A 25,168-nucleotide genomic window follows, 5' to 3' on the forward strand; every position below is an offset into this window, starting at 1 on the left:
CAGCAACAGTAATGAAATTAACTGCAAGTCAGTCTGCTTTTTATCTTCAGTGTCTGCTGAGGACAATGTCAGTGATAAAATACTCTTCCTCACCACCTCTCCTTGGTATACCTGGTATACCACTCCAGAACAGGGATTCTTTCTTTTTTCTCTTTTTTTTTCTTTTTTTCCATTGAAGTATGGTTGATTAAATATAAATTGTGTTAGTTTCAGGTATACAGCAAAGTGATTCAGTTATATATTCTTTTTCAGATTCTTCTCCATTATATATTACAAATTAGTGAATATAGTTCCCTGTGCTATACAGTAAATCCTTGTTATCTATTTCATATACAGTAGTATGTATCTGTTAATCCCATAATCCTAATTTATCTGTTTCCCGCCTTCCCCTTGGTAAACATAAGTGTGTTTTCTATGTCTGTGAATCTGTTTCTGTTTTGTAGATAAGTTTATTTGCATTATTTTTTAGATTCCACATATAAGTGATATCATAATATTATGATACTATGATGATAATATCTTATTTGTCCTTCTCAGTCTGACTTACTTCACTTAGTATAATAATCTCTAGGTCCATCCATGTTGCTGCAAATGGCAATGTTTCATTCTTTTTTATGGCTGAGTAATATTCCATGGTATAGATATACTACATCTTTTTTATACATTCATCTGTGGATGGACACTTAGGTTGCTTCCATGTCTTGACTATTGTAAATAGTGCTGCTATGAACATTGGGGTGCATGTATCTTTTCGAATTAGAGTTTTCATCTTTTCTGTATATATGTCCAGGAGTGGGATTGCTGGATCATGTGGTAACTCCGTTTTTAGTTTTTTAAGGAACTTCCATACTGTTCTCCATAGTGGCTGTACCAGTTTACATTCCCATTAGCATGTAGGAGGGTTCAGAACAGGGATTCTTAACCTACAAACTTTCAAGAGGTCCATGGATAGAATTCAGATAGTCCATGAATGTGAATGGGAAGAAAATTGCATTTTTTAAAATTGATCTAATTTAGCATTTCTTTCTATCAGGAATGTAGGCAACAGACCATGATATTAATAGACTATTTGTTGCAAATACCTCAAAATACTGTTTATGCTACTTGCAAATTAAAGAAGTTATCATGCCTATCACCACTTCTTGTTATTAATGTGTTAAGAAGCACATAGAATACTATATCAAACTTCTGTTCTTTTCATGCTTTGAAAACTCTTTCAATATGATTGGTATCCTTTGTAATCCTATGTATTTATATATATTATTCTAAGAAGTTCATTCCCTTCACCAGACTGCCAGAGAAGTATAAGGAAAAAGAAAAGTTAAGACTTTCTTCAGTTGAAATCATATTCCACAGAGAAATAATTATAAAAAACATAGAATTTTAGAGCTTTGAAAGACCCTTAGATATTACCAAGTTCATTGTAAAGAAACCCAGTTAGACTAAATAATTTACCTAAGCTCTAAGTTAAAAAACAGTGTAGCCATCTAAGATTCAGCTGATAAACCTGTGGGTACTGCCTAAATATAGAGATGTTCTTTAAGATACTTTGAACAGTCTTGCAGCCCCATGATTTCGTATGACTCTCCCTTTTTCTGTAATTAATACTGTTTCTTTATGGTTTACAACACTTAATTTTGTTTTCTTGTCATGCTTTTGAGAAGGGACATAATAATAATTTCTTTTTCATGGCTTATATTTAGGTATTTCATATTGTAATTTAAAATGAGAAATAGTTGCTTTTATTTTAAAACATTTCCTTTGAAGACAAGTTTAAGTAAATTGTTATAATGTAAAATAAGCATGTACTGAATCTAACTAATAAATATTATAAACTACAGTATTCATGGACATAAGAACAAAATGTTATCCTTACATATCCTTGTATTACTTTATTATGTTATTAAAAGGAATTAGTCTGTACCTGAGTATCACATTTACAGAGAGTAAAATATGGTTTAGGATATAATCTGTGTATCTACATGGTCATATATTTTACTGCACTTTGGGGTCACTTTGTGAAAATGTTGAAAGTAAAGGAACGCTAAGTATTTTTTATGTTATTATAATCTCTTGGTATTGTAATTGTTGAGTAAGTTTTCCTCTTTATTAAAATCAATTCTTTTTAGCTTAGCATACCAGAGGATGAGCTGGGAAGCCCTAAAGAAGTCCATCAATGGTCTGATCAACAAAGTCAACATTTCCAATATTGGTATTATTATTCAAGAACTTCTTCAAGAAAATATAGTTAGAGGAAGGTAAGCATCAGCTATTTTATTTGTAGTATTTCATAGTACTTTTTCAAAGGAACATAATATGTACATGAATAATAATCATTGATTTATTATGCTACTTCATTTCAAAGGAAGTTTCAAGGAATATTTAAAATGCAGTTCCTGTAAAAATGTAAGCTACTAACAGATAACATACTCCACTGTTAGAGATTATGTGGAATTTTTACTTTTTAAGAAGCTTTGATGTCACATAATGATTTTTACACGTATATTTGTTTACTGAATACTTCCAATAATTTTAAACTCATGAGTAATAATAAACATTTAATTTTTTTATATATACGTAAAGTGCTACCTCAGACCAGTTTAATTTCTGATGAAAGCAAAGTGGGAATGTGAACGAAATGAGAAAGATTAGTAATAAATTTTAGAAAAGCAGAAGGGAATAACAACCATTTTCTGTGTGGTTTTTAAGTAGTTGTGATATTTTAAAGGGTCAGGAAATAGACATATTCTGTATTCTATTTATTATTTTAAAATCTGAGGGCTGTTTTCCCATGTCATTTCATAGGACCTTGATTCATCATCTCAAAACATTGGGGATATAAAGTAAGGTGTAGCAGATTGTGGGAGTTAGTAAGGTGACCAGGAGGCAGCCACTGTCCTCCGAGGTAGGGAAGAGCTCTCACATTTTACTCAGAAAGAACAGACTCAGAGAAGGGTAGATTAAGATCTTACAGTTTATAAGCTGAATTCTCTTTTCTCATTTTCTATTGTAGTGATTCAGATGTCATACCTAAACCTGATAATTATAAAGACATTGTTTTTGTGCCTTTTGACAATCCAATAATTATTTGTCATTACATTTCTAAAAATAACTCTTCATTTAGCCCACTTTGTATCTCTCCTCTTATCAAATATATGTAGAAACATGCCCATTTCAAAATGAGTTAGAAGGTAGAACCTTTTATTTTCCTGTCCTTGATTTAGCGTTATTTTTGCAGTGCTTTGATTATGTCTTTATCTCTCTTAGGAGAATTCCATATTTCCACTTTTATTTTCAAGAACAATAGACATACACCTATCTTTAAAGATGGAAACCGCCCAGATTTGTCTTTAATCCCAGAATTAACTTATACGAATGATGGGCCCATAGTGGAAATTTTACTTTAAGTTCAGTACTTTTGAAGCAGGTTTTTCTCCCTTTATTTTTTTGATAAAGTTAAGCAAATTAATACAAGAAGTTAAAAACTCAAATTCATGATTAGGTGTAATGAACAGGAGCTGGAAAAGAGAAATTATACTTAGAAAAATTTTTGAAAACAATATTGTATTAAATCTGTCTATTTTATATATATACAAATTGAAAATTGTTTCCTCAAAACCAGTTTTTATTTATTAGTAAGATAAACTTTTCCCCTAGATAAGAGCGGTGAAAATTTAGTCCTGATTTAGCTTTTATGATGATTTACAGAGGAGTAGTATAGCTGGATTTTAACTGAGTTTTTTTTCCTTCTAATTAAACTGGTAATTATTATTGACTCCCTTTCTTTTCTCTTTTAATCAGAGGCCTGCTATCCAGATCTGTTTTGCAAGCACAGAGTGCTTCTCCAATCTTCACCCATGTTTATGCAGCATTAGTGGCAATTATCAACTCAAAATTTCCACAAATTGGAGAATTAATCCTCAAAAGGTTAATTCTTAATTTTCGAAAAGGCTATCGGAGAAATGATAAGGTATGTATAATGGACTTGTAAGTAGGCCGCTACACATGGCAGACTAATAAACCAGTATCAACTGTAGTGAGCAATGTTGATTTCTATGTAGAAATTCTTTTTAAAATTGCATGTTTCATGAGAACTTTTTTCTAGTAAATATTCCTGGCCTCTGATAATGAGCAGCAAAAATGATGGCTGTTAACTGTTGAATTATAACTGTTGATCCAGAAATGGCACCTTTTCATATGTATTAGTTTTTATTTTATAACTTTCTTACAAGTTAAAATTACCTTGCGTGTTACATATTTTAAGGAGAGTATGTAAGTGAACTGTAGACTCTGTAGATAAATGAAAATTGGTTTTAGTTTATAGATTAACTTTGTTCCTACTTTCTCTTTTCAGCCACTTTGTCTGACAGCTTCAAAATTTGTGGCACATCTTATTAACCAAAATGTGGTAAGTAATTAATTTCAAAATTTGGTTCCATTCAGTGGCATTAGACCACAGGCTTGATGCCACTTCAGTGACATCTTTGTTTTGATTTATAGTCCTTTGGAAAAGTGTGTTGAATATTTTAATTTTAGAACTATAATAAGTGCATTTTTTAATATAAAGAGGAACCCAGAACAAGTGTTTTATCAAATTTATCTAACTCTTAATACTGTACATGGTTACTTTACTACATATTTTTCCTTCAAAGAGTGTAATGTGTTGGGTTTTTCTTTTTCTTTTTTTTTTTTTTTTTACTTATTTACTTATTTATTTTTGGCTGCATTGGATCTTTGTTGCTGCACGCGGGCTTTCTCTAGTTGCAGCAAGTGCGGGCTACTCTTCGTTGCGGTGCGTGGGCTTCTCACTGCAGTGTCTTTTCTTGTTGCGGAGCACGGGCTGTAGTTGCACGGGCTTCAGTAGTTGTGGCTCGCGGGCTCTAGAGCGCAGGCGCAGTAGTTGTGGTGCACCGGCTTAGTTGCTCCGTGGCATGTGGGATCTTCCCGGACCAGGGATTGAACCTGTGTCCCCTGCATTGGCAGGCGGATTCTTGTCCACTGTGCCACCAGGGAAGCCCGTGTAATGTGTTTTTATTTAAAAAGTTGCTATTTCTTCTTTTCCCTGTACCTAAGTGTTCATGAAAACCTAATAGCTGATATTCTTTAAAAAGAATGCTGTTTCCCACAACTGCATAGTATATGTGTATATTCATATATATAACTACATAGTATATGCATATATTCATATATTCTTAGAATCAGTTTATAAAATATTGTAGATTAAATAATTTTAATCTATTTTAAATGCAGAAATTTATCATTTTATTATTTAGTTTTTGTTTTTATTTTCTTCCACTGTTTGAGAGTTTTGATTTAGCTCCATTTTAAACGTGAAAATAGTAAACTTGCTCTTGTTCATACTCACAGTTTTCCTTCAGATATATACTGTTGTTTTTAAAATTATATCTATACATAAGGAAGAATTTTGAAGTCACACTTAATCTTATTTCTCTAACATTTAATAATATTTTAGTTTTTTCCTATATGAAATTCTTTCCACTATTCACTTTAAGAAACCTTTTAGATTTTAACCTAGTCATATTATTACAGTGATAATTTTCTACTTAAGACCATGGAAACTAAATTTCACATGTCTGTAAACCTAATTTCATAATCTGTAACAGCACAGATATTATGTTTCAGTTTTTGAATGTATATTACACTTATATTGGAGATATTTTTGGCATTGACATAAACCAGTTAAAATGATAAATATTTTAAATCTTCCAAACTGTGGTACTGGGCAATGTTTTCTTGTCCCTAACGTAAGACTTCAACCTCGCCTGCCTTTCCAAAATAAAAGCAGTATGTAATTTTGATGTTGTGCTAAATGTAAGAGAATATTTTCCTGTGTTGAGATTTGGATTTTGTTTCTCTCCATCTCAAATAAGAGTCTAGTTTTAAAAAGGCATATATATGGTCTTTTGAACATGCTTCCTAAGTCCATTTTCTTTTACAGCAAAGCTTGTCAGTAGACCTTTATTCCCTCTCTACCTGGCATTGTTTATAAAATTCTAAATTTTGACCATGGCCAGTGTAGAGTTTGATTTAATTAAAAATAGGAGTATTCAAAACTGTTGTTGTATGCTATAAATTACTGGAAAGATATTTTCTGAGAAAATCAGTATTCATGTAACTTAAGAACTATTTGCTAACAGTTGCTGAGAGAATGAATTGGGAAATGGATATAGAGTTGTGGTCATGGAGAAGGATATAAAAAGAATCATGTTACTGTTCTTCATATAGTAATTATGAAAATATCTCAGATTAAAAATTAGTAAATGACTTTTTAACTTATATTTTGAGGTTAATTATGGCATTTCCTATAGCTAATATATATTTCCTATATAGAGAGTATAAGGAGAATATTTCTTCTGGAAATAAATCATATAATTGTATTCAGTGTAGTAAATTAAGACTTTTGGAAAAGTCCTCAGAAAATTCTTAACAGATGCATAATGGACGTGAAAGAAAAATTGTATCCCATATTTGGAGTATTTTTATGTACATTATAAATCTTTGCTCATCATCATCTAGCAAAAGCTAGATTTACTAATTTTTAAAATGACCGTCAGTAGTAGATTAATATATGTAAAAGCATTTTCTCTATTCTATGTGTCTTCATTCTGTTCAAGGCTCATGAAGTTTTATGCTTAGAAATGCTCACTTTGCTCCTGGAAAGACCAACAGATGATAGTGTTGAAGTAGCTATTGGTTTTCTTAAGGAATGTGGTCTCAAATTAACACAAGTGTCACCAAGAGGAATCAATGGTAAGTATTTATCCTTGGTTTGATATTGAGCTTTTATTTGAGTATTGTAATATGTATTGCTTAGTTTATTTTCTTTCGGCTTAACTTTAGCTATATTTGAACGTCTTCGAAACATTCTCCATGAGTCTGAAATTGACAAAAGAGTTCAGTATATGATTGAAGTGATGTTTGCTGTAAGGAAGGATGGATTCAAGGACCACCCTGTTGTTCTAGAAGGACTTGACTTAGTGGAAGAAGATGATCAGTTCACCCATATGCTCCCTCTGGAAGATGACTATAATCCAGAAGATGTTCTTAGTAAGTCAGGGGTAGGCGTTGGGAAGTGGAGTACAAACAAATGTAAATACAGAAAATAAACGCTAACTTAACTTTTAATTTTTTTTTGAGATGTTTTCAAGATGGATCCTAATTTTATGGAGAATGAAGAGAAGTACAAAGCTATTAAGAAGGGTATGTAGAATTTTACAAAATAATTTCCTTTGGATAAGTAGAAGCAATTTATGTAATTATGTAATACTGATAGAATGGTATAGATCACTGACTGCCACCTATTGAAATATTTGCTCTGTGAAGCCATTCTCTTCACTGTTTGCCCATGCATTATTTTTCTCTCTAGTGCTTATCCATGGTATTAGTTCATTCTAAATTATTTAATTTTCCCTCTCCTCTTTCTATTTAATTATTCAGCTCTTAAGCTTCATCCCTCTTAAGAAATATTCATGTATTACCAATGGCCTTTATTTAACTTAAATTGCCACCCAATTTAACATTCAATTCAGTGCTGTACTTTATTATAAAGTTCTATACTTCATTATTTGTTGAGGGCAGGTTGATATTTTCTGATAAAATCAGTCACAGTGCTAGATATGGTATTGGTATTTAATATACTTAATAAATGGATAAATTGATTATTTTATCATTTGTACATCATTAGTATATTATAAGCACTAACTTTGTACAGATACTGGTTTGTATTTTGTTTTTGCCATTACTAGCTTAGTCACCTAGAACAAATTGCTTGTTTGATGTAATGTTACTTGTTTGTGTAAGGATAAATAAAACACAGTGTTTTATATTGCCACAGAGCATGTATTTAGACACTGGTACTGGGTGTTTTTTTTGGGTTTTTTTCATGTGTGTCATTATTTTTCTTCTAAAGCTAATATCCAGAGCTACTTATATCATTCTATTATATTCTGTTACATAATTATATATATTATTTTATATATTATAATTATATAATAATTTCATCGGTTTTTTTACCTTGAGTTGTGATTTTACCTGACAAATACTTGCAGCTCTGAAAGCTCCTAGGAAGAGAGAGCAGAGACGTAGAACTCTTGTCATTGCTGCGTTCTATGCTTTAGTCATGCTTAGAAGTGAAATGTTGACGGGTAAAGGTGTAAGAAGCTTCCAGTTTTATACGTTATCCTAAAAATCTGGTACAGCAAATATGTTTCTCTCTTTAGTTGCTGTTTTCCTAGGGGGGGGTTTCACTGCAACAGCCAGATTCCTTTTTCTCTAATAAATTTAGTTTTCAAACATGCAGAAACCCCTTAAACCCATTTTCTTCTTTTCTTATGAACTTCTTTTTCTACTGTCTCCCTAAAAGACGGCAAATGATTTTGTGGAATTCTTATTATACCTGGTATGGTTTTGTTTATTTATTTATTTTTTTTGAACTTGGAAATTCCCCATCCATTTCTTTGGGCTCTTGGCAGTTGGCCAAGAAAGTTGTACTTTTCTTTATTACAACATTTCTTAAACTCTGTGGTCTCAAGATCCCTTTACACCCTTCAAAATTGTTGAGGACTCCAAAGAGCTTTTGTTTATGTGAGTTGTATCTATTGACATTTACGTATTAGAAATTAAAACTGATAACATAAAAAATATTAGATGATTTCGAAATAATAATAAACATAGTACATATTTGCCTGTTACATGTTTTTATGAAAATAACTACAAAAAGAAATTTAAGAAAAAGAATAGCATGTTTTATATATTTTGTGCAGTTTAATGTTTGGCCTAATAGGAAACAGTTGGATTCTCATATTGTTTCTGATTTCAATCTGTTGCAGTAGGTTGTTTTGAGTGAAATATATGATGGAAATTTAGCCTAACCACAGATACGTCGTTGGAAAAGGAGGAGTATTTTAATAGCCTTTTCAGAATTATAATTGTGTATATTTCTCTTTAATACTATTCCAATCAATATTTAGTAGCTTCTTAATGATTTAATTGCATTGTGAAACCTGAAACAATATCCACAAATTTTCATACTTTGTTAACATTAAAATCCATTGGCCTGTCACTTTGAATGGATCTTTTACTCATGCGTGATTTCATAACATGTTGCATTGGTCATTTGGAAAATACTGATTCACTGAATTATTCACATCTTCCAAGTATTAACTTGTTAACATTTTCAAAATTGACACATTAATACAATGTCAAGAAATCACATTTATTCATATTACCACCTATCTTATCAGAAAAGTCTAAGTATTGGGAAGCTGTCAAGCTCACAGGGATGGATACAAGTTTTCCAAAATTCTAATTTCCTCTTGAAAACTCTTAATTTGATCATGGTGGCAAATACCTGAAAATACCTATGTTCATTTTCCTTGAAATGATAGTCTCACTTTGTTTATATTTGAGAAAATGTCTGGTAAATACCTAACAACTCTAGTTTGTCTGCCATTCTTTCAAGTAAAAATGAAAAATATGGCTAATTCATCTTGCAACTCAGTCACACAAGTGCTTTTCCTTGAGATAGCCACCACTGTTGTACATTTGTCTTTAACAGAAGTGCTATATATAAACTCCATATTTTCTTACTCAGACTATTATAAATGCCAATACTCAAGGGCTAAGATTTAACAAAATTAATAATTTTATATTTTTTCTTCAAGGGCATTCTTAAATGAAAGTGTGTGTGTGTGTGTGTGTGTGTGTGTGTGTGTGTGTGTGTGTGTGTATTTCCCCCTACTACAATAGTGTGGCAGTAAAGAATACAATGACTGCTAGTGCAGTTCAATACCTTGATTTTGCTCAAGATGCAGCAAGTTTTAACCCTTCTTGCTTTTGCATCATCATTTCAGATGTCAGCACAGTGAAAAGGCAGATAATATCTTGGTATTATTATGAAAATAGTTTGACCTCACAGACTACCTGACAAGTCTCAGTGATTCCCCCCAGGACTCACAGACCATGCTTGGAAACCACTGCTTTATTCAGTTAATAAAATCCAGTTGTCATGGCCTAAGTGATTTCAGTAAGTAGATCTTAAAGTGAAGAGATAAGGAGAGGATGATGTAAATGACTAGACAATCCATTTGACCTTAATTCTTTCAGAAAATGTTCTAGAGTTGGCATTAAAAAATGGCTGCAGCAGGAAGTGGGCACAGCTTTAGTAATTAGCACCTTAGAGTGACCCAGGTGTACTTGTGTTTTAGGTCTTACAGCATTTGGGAAAACAGCAGGAGTGCCTGTCTTCCTACTATTGAATACTAAACAGTTTCCTCTTTTAAAGGTCTGTCTAAGCCACTTTATGTCATAATAAACTAGACACTTAAGATCACTTCTTGAAGTCACAATTTGTTAGAAGTATTCTCAAGGAGACTTGTGCGCCAGCTAAGGCCTGAATGACAACTCTCCATTTTTGTAAAATGATTTGTTTCTCACAGTAGGAAGTTCTCTGCTAACATTAAGTATTACATGTGGCTCCTGATGTATATTACTTGGTTAAATATAAGGAAATTAGAATTTTCCTAAAACTTAGTTGACCCCCAAACTATATTAAGTCCTGTCTGATTATAATAAAAAGGCAAAAGTGAATTGTTGTCTAGGTTTGTAAAATCTTTGTCAGACAGATAGAGCACATACCATTGGGCAAAATACGATTCTGGTTTTTGTCATTTATTACTATTAACATGATGACAGGCCTTATGTAGTCTCTTATTTACATCACTGTTTTCGCCCAGTTCTTAATGTGACATGTATTTTAAGAAATGATATTCCAATGAAGTGCTCATCTTACCAGTTTTTCTTAAAGGCCTTTAAACTTCCATTTCTATTGTACATATGCAAAGTCTATGGATTGTAATGTTCTATTTAATAAGTATATATTTTAATAAAAATCTCACCACTATTTATGTAAAGTGAATGCTAAATTACACAATTTTTTCTTCTCCCTTCTTTGTCTTTCAAAAAACATTCTTAGCCTAAATTCTTGTTTTCTATAGCTAGCCTTAGCTTCTTATGATAAATTATCTTCTTTCTGATGATGAACTAATATTTTGACTCCGATATGCTAACTTCTCTTCCTAATTTATTGTTCCAGTGCTCTTGCTCTTTTGGAAAACCTTCATCTGCTTTTTCTTTGTTCTTCTCATCCCTTGCTTGTTTCATGGCCACTTTCTATCTGGCAGAAGAATTACACATATGGCTTTCTCTAGTCAAATTAGTTACAATGCTCTGTGAACACTCAGGCAATAACATACGGCCTGTGTGATCATCTTCACTGGTTGATAAACTGTTACACCACTGTGGGTTGCAGTGAACTGAGAATTATCTTCTTGGAATGAGATGCATTTATATCCCTTGCTCATTCATATTTTCTAAACCTACTTTTTTCTTTTAGAAATTCTTGATGAAGGAGATAGTGACTCAAACACAGACCAAGATGCTGGGAGTAGTGAAGAGGAGGAGGAAGAAGAGGAGGAAGAGGGAGAAGAAGATGAAGAAGGTAAAAGTATAGCTTATTCAAATGAAACTGTAAAATACTCCCAAGGTAATCTGCTGTACTCCTCTAAAACAGTGGCTCTTAATCTGTGGAGGGTTGCAAGCGATGCTGCTGGCATCTAATGGGTGAAGGCTAGAGATGCTGTGAAACATCCTGTGAGTCATAAGACTGCCCCCCACAGCAAAGTATCAGTATTGGCAAGGTTGGAAGACCCTGCTCGGAAAGTATTAAACAAGGAAATTCATTTTTTAATATCAACATAATTTTAACTTGACATTTTATGACTTTGGTTATAAACTCTGAAAAGGGTACATTCATGTTGAGGGCATGTGATTTATGTTACCCTGACATGAATGTAACAGATGAGAGTGACTAGATATTTGCTCTTTATGTTGGAAAAATAGAGTGGAGAGGCCCAAAGCTATACTTGAACAGAAGCAGGCATGATGTTCTTCCTCTTCAGCTTTGATTATATTATTTCACAGGAAAATAAGCTCAGAACTTTACTTTGGTTAAGTCTCAGTTAAAACATCAGAACATAACACTGGTCAATATTTACTTACGTTACATATTTGAAAATATTAAAAGTATATCTTTCCCTTTTAGGGCGTAATGTTCTGTCTTAGAGTATAGTAGCTCTTCTACAACATAGTTTATAAAAATGAGTTTGATTTTTTCCAATGTCTTCCTCATTTAAAACATCTCCTAACCATGTACTACATTTATTTAACTTTAGCATTTCTTTGTTTTAATGTGAAAATACTATTCAAATAAAAACTATTAAATGTTTATAAGGAAAGTTTTCATGCATTAGGTAAGAGAAAATTTTAACAAATATTCATATTACTGTTGGACCCATTAAACCTGTCATGATGATCCAGTGTTCTCTGAAACTGAATTTCTACCCATAAATTACAGTTCTTTCAAATTATCAAGGTAACGGTTTGTAAATATGGAAATAATGTTTTACCAAACAACAGCATGAGTGCAGCCTTTTATAATGTCTAAATGAGCAGGTGACACAGAAACAAAAATAGTTTTCCTGGCTTGGTTCTGGACTTCTTTGAGGTGAATAAACTTATTAAAATACTCTAAGATACGGCAAAAGCCTAGAAATAGTTACTTTGAATTCTGGAAATACTTATACTGTAGAAGAGAGTGTTATTAAACTCATAGATTCTAAATAGATTATGAAAATATTATACAGGGATACATTTTCAGTTCACATTTATTTGTGTAGTTTTATAATTTTGTTATGTTTAATTTCAGGACAAACGGTGACTATTCATGACAAAACAGAAATTAATCTAGTCTCATTTCGTCGTACAATTTATCTTGCTATTCAGTCAAGGTAAGGTACTGTAGATCAGTTCATCCTTATTTTTGACAGGGGATGGGCAAGCAGATGGGATTTTTAGAATCTGTTAACAGAAAACTAGACACTATTGCAGGGAGTCTCAAACTACTTGCCTCTACCCCCATCCCAAGCCCCAGTTAATAGATTCCTGCTGTTGGTTCTTCACTTCAAGAGCAAATTGTCCTTACTTATCTGTTGCGTAATTAAATGTTTTTCTTTTTAAAGCTATGTCATTTCTTATGTTTAAATATCACTAATAACCTGAAAACAATTCTACATTACAGAGTTAGCACAGTGTTTAATTGTGTAGTGGAAGTTTAATGTTTTATTTTTTTTTAATTTGGTTTCTAACTCTGGCTCTAAGCAGAGAAACACTGTTATGATGACGTTTGGACACTTGACTTGTTGTGCAAATGGAAATGAATATGAACGGAAGTAGGAATTAGGAAGGTTTTAAGGACCCTTTGAAGTAATGTTAAGCAAGAACTACTGTGATGTCATGAAAACAACCTATTCCCTTTGAAGGCAGTGACTTTGGTTTTAAAGAGAAATAAATGAAAATATTAAATGCTTAGTACATCTGTTGTTTCGAATGGTAATCAGCCTATTGATTTAGTGGGCACCGTGTATATTTTACAGTGGAGAAGGAATATTTTCTCTGTTTTGTTTTGTTACTAGGTTTTGTATATTTCCATTTAGTATGATGTAATAGCAAAAATGATTCATAAGTAGGAGTCGTCTTGTTTTCAGTCTGTCTGAAAACTTTTTGGCTTAGATTCGTCTTCAAAAAGAGAAATGTTAAACAGCAAAACATTGCTAAGAAATTTTTTTGCTTTACCCTTACATGTTTCTTTGCCTTTCACATGAAAGGAAAACCTATTAAATGTTTTTTTATACAAACTTAAAAGTGAGAAATTTTTGTTTTAAGTAGCTATTCTTAGAGTTTGACCTTTTATTTGTTTGTCCTTTTTTTTAGAAATTCAATAGTAATCAGTTGTAAAGAGCAGATTCACTGCTTTAATATTGCTATTAACACTAACTTTGACGAGTCACAGTGGAGCTCTTTGAATTATTATTTAAAAGAAACTTTGTTTTTTAAGCGATCTAACCTTGATAACCTCTGAATCACACAAAAAGATTTGAAAAACTAAAACATTAGACAAGTGACAGCCACTATTATATAGTGGCACCAATTCTAATAACAGTACAATAAGTACTGTCTTATGTGTTATTTGTTAAGAGTCTCAGCCCCTAAATGCCTAGTAAAAATAATTTTAGGAAGTAAACACAACTTTGATAAAAAGGTGTTTAAAGGACTTGGTTGGGAGACTCACGTAATGGGATTATAAAATGTGAAAAAGTTACGAAACAAATATTATTCTAGATGAATAAGTAATGTTGGTCATTAAAACAGCTAAAGTGGTTTACTTTATCTTTTTAAAGCAACAGTACTTAGTAGTAATGATGAGTTCAGTTAGATACACGGAAAGATTACTGGTGGAAATTTAAATTGGTGCATTCTTTATGGAAAGCCTTCTGGCAGCATGAATCAGTGGCTTAGTTTGATTGCCATTTGACCCTTCTTTTTCATTGTTTCTCAAAGAAATACATATTGACAGAGAATTATACACAGAATTGTTCAAAGCAAAAAGAGAGGGGGAGAGAGAGAGAGAATCTTATTGCCCAGTATGAATAATCAAAATGTTCAATTTATACCACCATTGAAAATTAGGTTAATGGAGCATTGGTACTGATGTGGGCAAGTGGTCTGATTTATTGTTAGGTGGGGATAAAAACTAATAATATAGACTATATAATACCATGCTGGTAGCATTATCTTAAGTATACAAATAGGAAGGCAGATTCTAGAAATAATACATTAACATAACACCAGTGGTTATCTTGAGAGGAGGTTGGATTATTTATATAAACTGTTCACTTTTGGAAATCTTCTGAACAAAACCAAGTTCTGGCAACTGAACTATTTGGGGATTTTATTTTTTTACTTTCTTTCCTTTTAGACTTGTTGACTGACCTCAACAGTACTCTGATCTTAATGTTCTGGCTCCTTAAGCAGTCTTCTTTTATTTATGGAAACATAAAACAACACAACTAGCTTTGCTATTAAAAATTAGACTTTCCTGGTTGTTCTTGCTTTTAAGTGATGTTGAAGCTGTAGCATCAGAGGGAGGTGGGACTTCAATGTCCTCAACAATTTGAAGTTTCTTAAATTGGAGACATCAACAAACCATTTGTAAGCACGGCTTGAAAACTGGCATCATGTAAAGTCTTTTTTCTTTCCCCTTCCCTCAGTCACTATTAATTTGTGCTAAACCTGGAATTCATTTGGTTTAAAGTATCAAGCAAATTTAATTCATTTAATATTTACATTTAGTGCAGCTTCAAAACAGTCATGGTAAGTAGTCACCAAATACTTCTAAAGTAAAACAGGAACAAGGGAAATAGACTGTCATACCTTCTCCCTTATTCTTCACTTACTAGATAAAAGGAAAGTTGTAAAAATTTCCATGACCTACTTGACTTGTTTTTCAGAAATTACAGGATTTTCTTCCTGAGTACTAATTCTTTTTTTTTTTTTTGAATAAAAACTAGAAAATATCACATCTTTTAAAATACTTTCTGGTATTGCTGTATTATTGAAATTTATCAACTCCAGTCAACTATTTTAATCTTAGAGCTAGATATTGTTTAATATTATCTGTTGTGAAAGCTCTTTCTTGATAGCTTTCTTTTTTTCTTTTTAGTTTTTTTGAAATTCCATTCTACCATCTTGAATTATTACCCCTTTTGTGTTTATGAAACCCAATCAGTAACAGAAGCTGAGGAATAGAGATGAAGTATAAAACTAAATTCGTACTTATATTTCAGTGGGTGATTATTTTACACTGCTGTTATCAAAAGATATTAGCATTATTCCTGAATCAAGTTCACACTGAGTTTGATAATTCTCTTAAGTGAAGCATATTGAAGATATTTTTCATGTAATTTATATAAGTGTTGTATAAAAACATTTTTTTCTTTGTAAGTGATTTTGGTTATGTACTGTTTTTATACTTAGTTTTTATATAATGTACAATAGAAGCCCTGTGTTTGGGTATGAATCAAGATAACTTGTAAAGGTGGTGATTAAGCACTGGATGTCATGCTGGGCTCCTGGAACATCTTTTACCTCTTCCTGACTTGGATCAGGAGAAGTGGAAATATTTAGCAGTGTAATAAAAATTTGCTTGCTTTCTGTGTCTATGGATTTGCACATTCTGGACATTGTATATAAATGGAATTATACTGTATGTGGTCTTTATGTCTGGCTTCTTTCACTTAGCATAAGTCAAAGTCCATCCATTTTATACTGTAGTATGTATCAGTACTTCATTCCTTGCAGAGTTAAGAACTATGTCTTTTTTATATATACAATGCAGTAATATGAAATTATAGTAAAAAAATGTTTAAAACAATTATTAAAGTAAGATTTTTATATATGAAAGAGTGCTACAGTTTAAATATGCTGCAGGTTTTTAACCTAATTATTGTGACCATTTTATCTCTACAGTTTAGATTTTGAAGAGTGTGCTCACAAATTGCTGAAAATGGAGTTTCCTGAGGGTCAAACAGTAAGTTAATACTTTTTTTTCTTTAGGAAATATATACTGGTTATAAAAATGGTTAAGACAGTTAATAGGTTTCATGAATTGAAACAGTAACTCAGTACTGAATACTCATTTTTTTAAATGTAGATTTTCTAAAATTTTAAAGTAACTCAAAACTTAGGAGTTCCGAGGTGCTTCATATATGCTACTCATTCCAGTGACTTAAATTGGCTGTTTGATTTGGCTTTGGGAAAAGGATGAAGTCTCTCTGAACCACCACACTTCACACAAATTTCTGAGTGGTTGCCTGTAAATCAAATGGTGGCTTAAATACAATAGGAAGTTTGTTCTCTAATGAATTACTGGTTCGTCTACTTTATGCACTAAAACGTTCTTTTGTCATAGAAGTTGTGAAGATCACCATACATGTTGTTACATTACTTTAATTGCATACAGAAGAATCTGTACCATTTTTTTCATGCATTAATTCATTTAACAAAATGTATTCAGCATATATTGTATGTCAGGCACTCTGCAAGGTGTCAGGGATTCAGCTGGCCATAAAGTACATTTTAGCCCCCTCTTAGCCCATTAGTCTTATAACTAGTTAGTAAACGTCAGTATTCAAAGTATCATAGAACCCTAATACCAAGGATAATAAAGACTAGATGGGTGTTTTTTTCTAGTTGTATTCTTATGTATATTATTCCCTGTCCATCTGGATTTTAGATCCTTGGAACCTGAGCCAAGGCTTTCAAGGTTTTGTTTTTCACACCTTCCTTTACATGTAGTAGACAGGTGCAGAGTGAATGTATCAGCTCTACTAGGCTGTTTGGTTTCTAGTTCTTCTAAAAGATCTTCTTGACTATCTGAGCTAAGTTAACGTTAAGTGGAGGTCCTTTGTCTTAAGGCTTTAAATATGTTCTGTTACAGGGATAGGCACACTGTGGCCCAGGCTCACTGCCCATTTTTGTAAATAAAGTTTTATTGGAGTGCAGCTGTGCCCATTGGTTGATGTATTGTGTATGGCTGCTTTTGCCCTATAGCAGCAGAATTGACTAGTTGCAACAGAGACTATATGGCCACTAAAGCCTAAAATATTTACTGTCTGGCCTTTTTTTTTTTTTTTTTTTTTTCGGCGGTACGTGGTCCTCTCACTGTTGTGGCCTCTCCCGTTGCGGAGCACAGGCTCTGGACATGCAGGCTCAGCGGCCATGGCTCACGGGCCTAGCCGCTCCGCGGCATGTGGGATTTTCCCGGACCGGGGCATGAACCCGTGTCACCTGCATCGGCAGGTGGACTCTCAACCACTGCACCACCAGAGAAACCCTACTCTCTGGCTTTTTACAGAAAAAGTTTCCCAGCCTTTGTTCAAGAATATAGATTAGTTCTTGAAATGCCATGGTATGGAATTTTGAAAAGAGATTATTCTTTTCAAATTTAAAAAATTATATTTTCCCTCTTAAAATTTATTTATTGGTATATTAATAATAGTGTACCTATTTGTATTATGGTTCACTTGATGTGTTGTCATTGGAAGGGAATAAATTAGTGAATTAACCTTTAAAATTATAATTGAAACTGAAGTTATAGTATGATCTTGTCACATTATTTGAGGAATACAATTAAGTCATTATAAATTTTATTAATATTAATCCAGAGGATAGTTGTTCTAGAACTTAACTTCAACATATTTTGATAACATTTGGAAGAGTGTCTTAGTGCATCTATTTTCGTGCACTCAAAAGACTCTCCTAAAATCACTATGATATTTAATTAAAATGTTAAAGTATTTAATTATTTTATGCCACAGGGAATAACTGTTGTAATTGCACTTAGTCTAAGGAAGAAAGTAATTTGTTTTTCAGGTAGTGCTGACTTTATTAGCAATGCTATCAGCATATTGCCATGTTATATTGTTTAAAACCTGATTACCTGTTAGGTTATTGTAAAATACAGTGTTGGTAGAAGAAGTTGAAAATGTATTTTAGTATATCAAATTAACATTATATGGCAGAACTCAGAAAAGCCTCATTTAAGTTTTTAGTACTATATTAAATTTTGACAAGTACATCTCTTCAGAACTTAGACATTTATAAACATTTTAATTGACGCAACTCGTGACTAATTTTTTAAAAAATTATAATAATTTAGTTATATAATTACATCTAAAAATAATCTTATATTGTGAAGGGAGGCCTTTGAGTAGATAGTTTTATAAGTGAATTATCAGCTTCTAGAACAGCACTGTCCAATAGAACTTTCTGCAGTGATGAAAATATTCATATTCTGCACTGTTTAGTACAGTGGCCACTATACTCGTCACATGTCGCTTTTGAGTACTTAAAGTGTGACTGAGAAACTAAAATTTGATGTAATGTTAAGCAATTTAAATTTAAATAGCTATGTGTTGCTAGGGCCTACCATACTGGACAGCACAGTTTTAGAGTGTCTGTTCTGTGCTTCTTCAGGGTCCCCTTGCTTCCTCTTGCACATAGATATTTGCAGTAAATGCATATTGACCTCATTTTTTAAATAATTTACAATAATTGCTTAGGTTGTATCTTAGTAATTATTATATCAAGTGACAAAATGTTACAAAATGTTATCAAGAGACAAAAGTGTCAAAATTCTTAATTGAAGATATAAAGGTAAAATTAAAGTAAAAATGAACTGAAATGTATACATTATATTTTATAAGCTTGGTTTCTGTTTGTGGAAAGCAAATACATTGCAGTTACTGTATTTAAAAAAACTAATTTTAAACTTTCTGATAAGAAATGTTTTGTTGAGAAATATATTTAGTTAATTCTACAGCAGTGCTCAGGGTTAGGGGTAGGGTTATGCCTTTTTTCATTTTGTCTCCATTGATTTGTCCACATTTCCTGAGTTTCTTCACTTATGAAATTTCTATAATCAACACATATTTCATTAAGGTTATTTCAGGAATTAGTAAATAATATTTATTTGTTAAAGTCATTTGTGATGATGGTATTTCCTGATCCTGGATTTATTCTTGCATTTCTTAGTTCAACAGAATTTTCACAAAGGAGTTTTCAAGGCCCATAAATAACTGATTGGACAGTGTGTTATTATAGCAGTTATGAAATGATTCCATCTATTTATAGAGATTCATCTATTGACAGATCTATATGTATAACATTTATTTTGAGGCTAAAAAACTTAGCCACAAAGGTCTTTTTTTGTTGTTGCTCTTTTAAATATATTTTCTTCTTTATCAGCCAGAGGGTCATTTACATTAACATTGAAGCTGTGCCCATGTATGCTTCTGTAAAGACTCACCATGTTCTGCCTTCTCCATACTAACAAAATATATTCCTTCATAATTGGGTTTAAATCTTTGGAAGATGTATAACTGAATTGTTATATGTCATATTGGTGATCTATATTTAAAAGACTTCTGTGTAGAATCTTTTTAGAATACAGTATATTCAGTCTCTTTTTGATGTATCTGTTTCCTATACTAGGTTTTCATGAAGTGGTTCATACTTATATGAATTTAGAATTTTATAATCAATCTAATTAGCATAAATGACTATGGAATTTCTGTCAGGCAAACAGAAGACTTTAAAAATCTATAGGCTTGAATAGATTGAATTTTTTGTTTTGTCTGCACAACTAAAGTTCACAGAGTTTTGTGTTTTTAAAACCTTATTTAAAAATTCAGGCTGTCTCTATCATATTGATAAATTATCATATAGCATGGATTCACTGTGTTTTGAATCATTAATGTAATTGTTCTCCAAATAGAAAGAACTGTGCAACATGATACTTGACTGCTGTGCCCAACAAAGGACATATGAGAAATTTTTTGGCTTATTAGCTGGGGTGAGTTCCAACCTCATTTTTCTTGTTGGATTTTGATGAAATCACAAGGGTAATTCTTAACATGAGTATTGCGAATTAATGTGTCTGCTTTGTTGCCTGGTCTAGTAACATATCTTCGCTGAAAGCAAATTGTTCTTCCCTTCCACAGGTTTCCCACTCTGCAGCTTCCTCCTTTCCCACTTCATTTTTGTAGTGCCTTAATACTACGTATTACTCTTCCAGAACTTTGAGAAATTCCACATGCTTTGTAAAATTTCCCAAAGAGGACAGTTAAATGCTGTCTTTTCAAAATTTCACAGCAATTTCTGAAGTCAAGTACATGCTCAGGCAGCACAAATAAAGCATGAGCTAAAATAATTTTTTGAGTCCAAACTCAACCCACAGAGAAGTATATTTATCTTATACAAATGTGTATGTCTGTGGTCAGCTACATGTATAACTTTGTTTTAGCATATAAATCCCAGGTAGATAGGGGTGATATATATTAACTTCTTTTTTGAGCATCCCATTATACAGCACAAGAAGATTGAGTGATATGATATACAAATATTTATTAACTTTTGATTGAATAAAATTAGTATTTAATATGCTCATAATGGTATTGACATTTTTATTTTTAATTTATTAGCGATTTTGCATGCTAAAAAAAGAATACATGGAATCCTTTGAAAGTATATTCAAAGAACAATATGATACCATCCATCGCTTGGAAACAAACAAATTGAGAAATGTTGCTAAGATGTTTGCTCACCTCTTATACACCGATTCACTTCCATGGAGCGTAAGTAGATAGGTCAATATTTGTACTTCTTTCCTAATCCCCTGTTATTATGAAATAGATATTAAGTATAGCACAGCCATACTTTTCCTATGTAGGAAATGTACTTTAAAATGAAATGTTGAGGGCTTCCCTGGTGGCGCAGTGGTTGAGAGTCCGCCTGCCGGGACTCTGCAGGGGATACGGGTTCGTGCCCCGGTCCAGGAAGATCCCACATGCCGCGGAGCGGCTAGGCCCATGAGCCATGGCCGCTGAGCCTGCGCGTCCAGAGCCTGTGCTCCGCAACGGGAGAGGCCACAACAGTGAGAGGCCCGCGTACCGCAAAAAAAAAAAAAAAAAGAAATGTGGAGCAAACTTTTACTATAACGGCAGTCTTTGAGGTTGTGTTCATATAACATGGGATCAAAAAACTAAGTAGGGACTCCCCTGGTGCTGCAGTGGTTAAGAATCCGCCTGCCAATGCAGGGGACACAGGTTCGATCCCTGGTCTAGGAAGGTCCCACATGCCGCTGAGCAATCAAGCCTGTGCTCCACAGCTACTGAGCCCGCACGCCTAGAGTCCATGCTCCGCAACAAGAGAAGCCACCTCAATGAGAAGCCCGCGCACCGCAACGAAGAGTAGCCCCCGCTCGCCACAACTAGAGAAAGCCCGCACACAAGAACGAAGACCCAATGCAGCCAAAAATAAATCAATTGATTAATTAATTAATTATTTTAAAAAAAGAAAAGCTAAGTAAATAATGTGTGAGTGTAAGAAATACTATCCTGGATGATATTAACAGTCCAAACATTACAGTTCTTTCTGATAGTGATGGCTAGGAGTGTTTTCAGAGAAAATGTAGATTTTCATCTTCTCTGTATACACACGTGTGTGCACATTCATATTCACATACACCAATAGTCTGGTGGCATATGAGCCTCTGAGTTACTGCCTGTTTCCTGACGGAGTAACTGTCAATAGTTCCTCTGGTAAGGACATGAGAGAAATGACTGTTCTGGCAAGATGTATTTTTCTTAGCAGGCATTGAAGTTGGGTAAGTGATAGGGAGGAAGTTCTGTAGTCATAGTTAGAACAAGGAAAGATACTCTCGATGGGGAAATGTACACTGGGTTGGAATTTGAACTGCATTCATTAAGCTGGCACTTAATTGTACAATTACTATTCATTCAACAGCCACTTGTTTAGTCACCAACTCTGTGCCCAGAAAGAGACACTGGGCATCCAAAATGAATTGTATATGGTCCCTGCTTTCAAGAAGCTTAGTACCATAAAACAGAAGAGGTAAGATGCCCAAGGTAATAATGCAAAATACAAAGTAGTAGGTTAGGCTGAAGGAACTGAAAAATCGGAAAGAAATTATATCCAAGATGGAAGAAAAAAGAGAATCATATTGTAGAATACCACAACCCAGTGGTAGAATGAAGCAGCATCATTGAGCTTATAAATGGTGGATAGAGTTTTGTAATACTTTAAGTACTAAGTGTGTCCAGCTACTTTAATAGGTATTTATAAGCTAACCCAGCAGGCTAATCATAACTTTTACTTTGTTTTTACTCCCTTCTCTGGGAAAATGAAATCAAAGTTTTAAACAATTGAAATAAGTGAGCTCCTGGAACACATCCATAAAAAACTGGAGGTTGCTTTTATTTTTATTTACCCTAAAATTTCTCTCTGTGAGCTTCAGTAAGCCCAATCTTAACTATTCAGAACAAGCCATCACTCTTCGTCTTTACTCGTCTTGTGTACTCTAGTCCTGGACAAAACTGTAGCTTGATGCTTTAAGTGGCATTTTTCCCCATACCCTCTTACACCCATGTTTTGATGAGTGAGTTTTAGGAGCTAATAATCTTAGCATTATATGCGCAAGACAATATTCCTTCCTGCTATAAAAAGCACATTACTCAGGAAAGAGAATGAACTCTATTTCTGTAGCATCTTAACATTTTGGAAATTTGTATGGAGAAGCAGTCTTAAACTTTCCCAAGTAATAATGCGTATCAGCATAAGGGAAGATATTTAGAGATAATTCTAACTGCAGATGAGAGCAAATCGTTAATTTCAAGGGACACTATAAGTTACAGATATTGGTCACTTTGTCTCATCTTTTGAACACCAAGATAAAATTATCGTTTTCTAATTTTAATTTTCAGGTTCTTGAATGCATAAAGCTGAGTGAAGAAACCACTACATCATCCAGTAGAATTTTTGTGAAAATATTTTTCCAAGAACTGTGTGAATACATGGGTCTTCCTAAACTTAATGGAAGATTAAAGGATGAGTAAGTTTATTATTAAGCACTCTTTATTCTTACTGCCCTCGGAGGTTTTCCCCTACTTTAGCAGCCGTAAGTTCACCCTTAGTTGTAAAAATACAAGTTAAGTCCTTAGGACATTCTTTGTCCGTTACACTGTTCTGACTCTGATGCTCTGTGTGGCACAGAACAACGTGAAACTTTTAACGATCGATTAGTTCAAGTAGAGAAAATGCAGAATTAACGCCTCTTTTAGTTTAGTTAGAACATACAAAATTTTTTTTGCATGCTCACTGGAGTTTCCCAGTAATGAGTATTTGTAGTTTTATTTTCATTTTTACCCTAATATTGAGCCAAAGATTGATAATTTTTTTTATTATCAGTGGATGATTGTGAACATATACCAGTGAATATCAGTCCTGTAACTTTTGAAATTATTACACTGAACTAGGGCTTTGTTCCAGGACTATTATGGAATCCCTGTCCCAGCTTCCTTACTTCCTGTGTATTCAGGTTGCCCATTGCCATGCACATTGGCTTCTACTCCATTCACACTCCTGAAATCCTTTCAGATTTTTTTCAGTGACCACCTGCCGAGTCCCGCAGTCTTTCTCAGTCCTCATGCCTCGTGACCTCGTGGTCTCACTTACACCGTTGACCACTTGCTCATGAGCTCACTTTCTTATTCTGCCTTGCTCCCCCCAACCTCTCTCTCCTCTTCAGCCTGCCTCTCCGGTATTTGGTAAAGGTCTGTCCTGGATTCTGCATGCTCTGGGTGGGTCCATCCACTTCTCTTAGCTTCGTATACTTACTTATTGGTCCTTACCTACTTTGCCAGGCTCACATACTCCCTCCCCAGCAAGCCGCACTGCGGCTGCACTGCACCAACGCTGCGCAGCTGGTTAAGCAAGTCCGGCTCATTCATGCCTCCTTACCTCTGTTACCAGAGCTAGGAATTCCTTCTCTTGTTCTATCCAGCAAACTCGTATTAATCGTTCCTCTTACATTAAGTTACCTTTTTCTATGAAGAATGGTTTTTCCTAACTCTGCAGCTTAGTGCATTGAATGTAGCACTCAAAACCACATGTCCCGGGCTTCCCTGGTGGCGCAGTGGTTGGGAGTCCGCCTGCCGATGCAGGGGACGCATGTTCGTTCCCCCGTCCGGGAAGATCCCACATGCCACGGAGCGGCTGGGCCCGTGAGCCATGGCCGCTGAACCTGCGTGTCCGGAGCATGTGCTCCGCGACGGGAGAGGCCACAACAGTGAGAGGCCCGCATAACGCAAAAAAAAAAAAAAAAAAAAACACATGTCCAAAACCACATTATATTGTTAATGTTTCTCTATTTTTCCCCCTGCCTAGAAACAGTGATTCCTACAGTCTTCATCCTTGATTTCTCTTTTGTTGACTGCTCTTCCCCTCCTCCAGTACCTTCCACAGTGCTGTGTATACAGGCGTGTTTGCATGTACAACAGAGGAGGCTTGTTAGGTTTTGTTTTTTACTTTTCTGTACATACACTCACATATAATAAATATACATATGTATATGTAGGTTTATATGTGTTATATACGTATATCTATTCTGAGTGTTGTATGTGTATATGAAAGTTTTTTAAAAACCTCCTCTTGTATAATTCTAGAAATCAATTTATTTATTTATTTTTTTTGACTGCCCCTCTTGGCTTGTGGGATCTTAGTTCCCCAACCAGGACCCATGACAGTGAAAGCACTGAGTGCTAACCACTGGACTGCCAGGAAAATCCCTAGAAATTAATTTTAGTAAATTATGACTTGACCCTACTCATTTAGA

General features: G+C 33.7%; 1 protein-coding gene across 1 annotated transcript in view; it reads left to right on the top strand.

The window, feature by feature from the left end:
* The window catches only part of CWC22 (CWC22 spliceosome associated protein homolog), a 62,848-nt gene that overhangs the window by 31,984 nt on the left and 5,696 nt on the right, over positions 1–25,168 (top strand). Inside the window, exons 6-17 of the mRNA XM_019931591.3 lie at positions 2,130–2,258; positions 3,802–3,970; positions 4,355–4,408; positions 6,636–6,771; positions 6,862–7,068; positions 7,159–7,221; positions 11,414–11,518; positions 12,785–12,866; positions 16,444–16,504; positions 20,252–20,329; positions 20,958–21,110; positions 23,259–23,386. Coding sequence (XP_019787150.2) covers positions 2,130–2,258; positions 3,802–3,970; positions 4,355–4,408; positions 6,636–6,771; positions 6,862–7,068; positions 7,159–7,221; positions 11,414–11,518; positions 12,785–12,866; positions 16,444–16,504; positions 20,252–20,329; positions 20,958–21,110; positions 23,259–23,386 — 1,365 coding nt within the window. The remainder of the gene's footprint in view (positions 1–2,129; positions 2,259–3,801; positions 3,971–4,354; positions 4,409–6,635; positions 6,772–6,861; positions 7,069–7,158; positions 7,222–11,413; positions 11,519–12,784; positions 12,867–16,443; positions 16,505–20,251; positions 20,330–20,957; positions 21,111–23,258; positions 23,387–25,168) is intronic.

The sequence above is a fragment of the Tursiops truncatus genome, chromosome 7 (genome assembly GCF_011762595.2).
Source record: "Tursiops truncatus isolate mTurTru1 chromosome 7, mTurTru1.mat.Y, whole genome shotgun sequence".
In the NCBI taxonomy this organism is placed as follows: Eukaryota; Metazoa; Chordata; class Mammalia; order Artiodactyla; family Delphinidae; genus Tursiops; species Tursiops truncatus.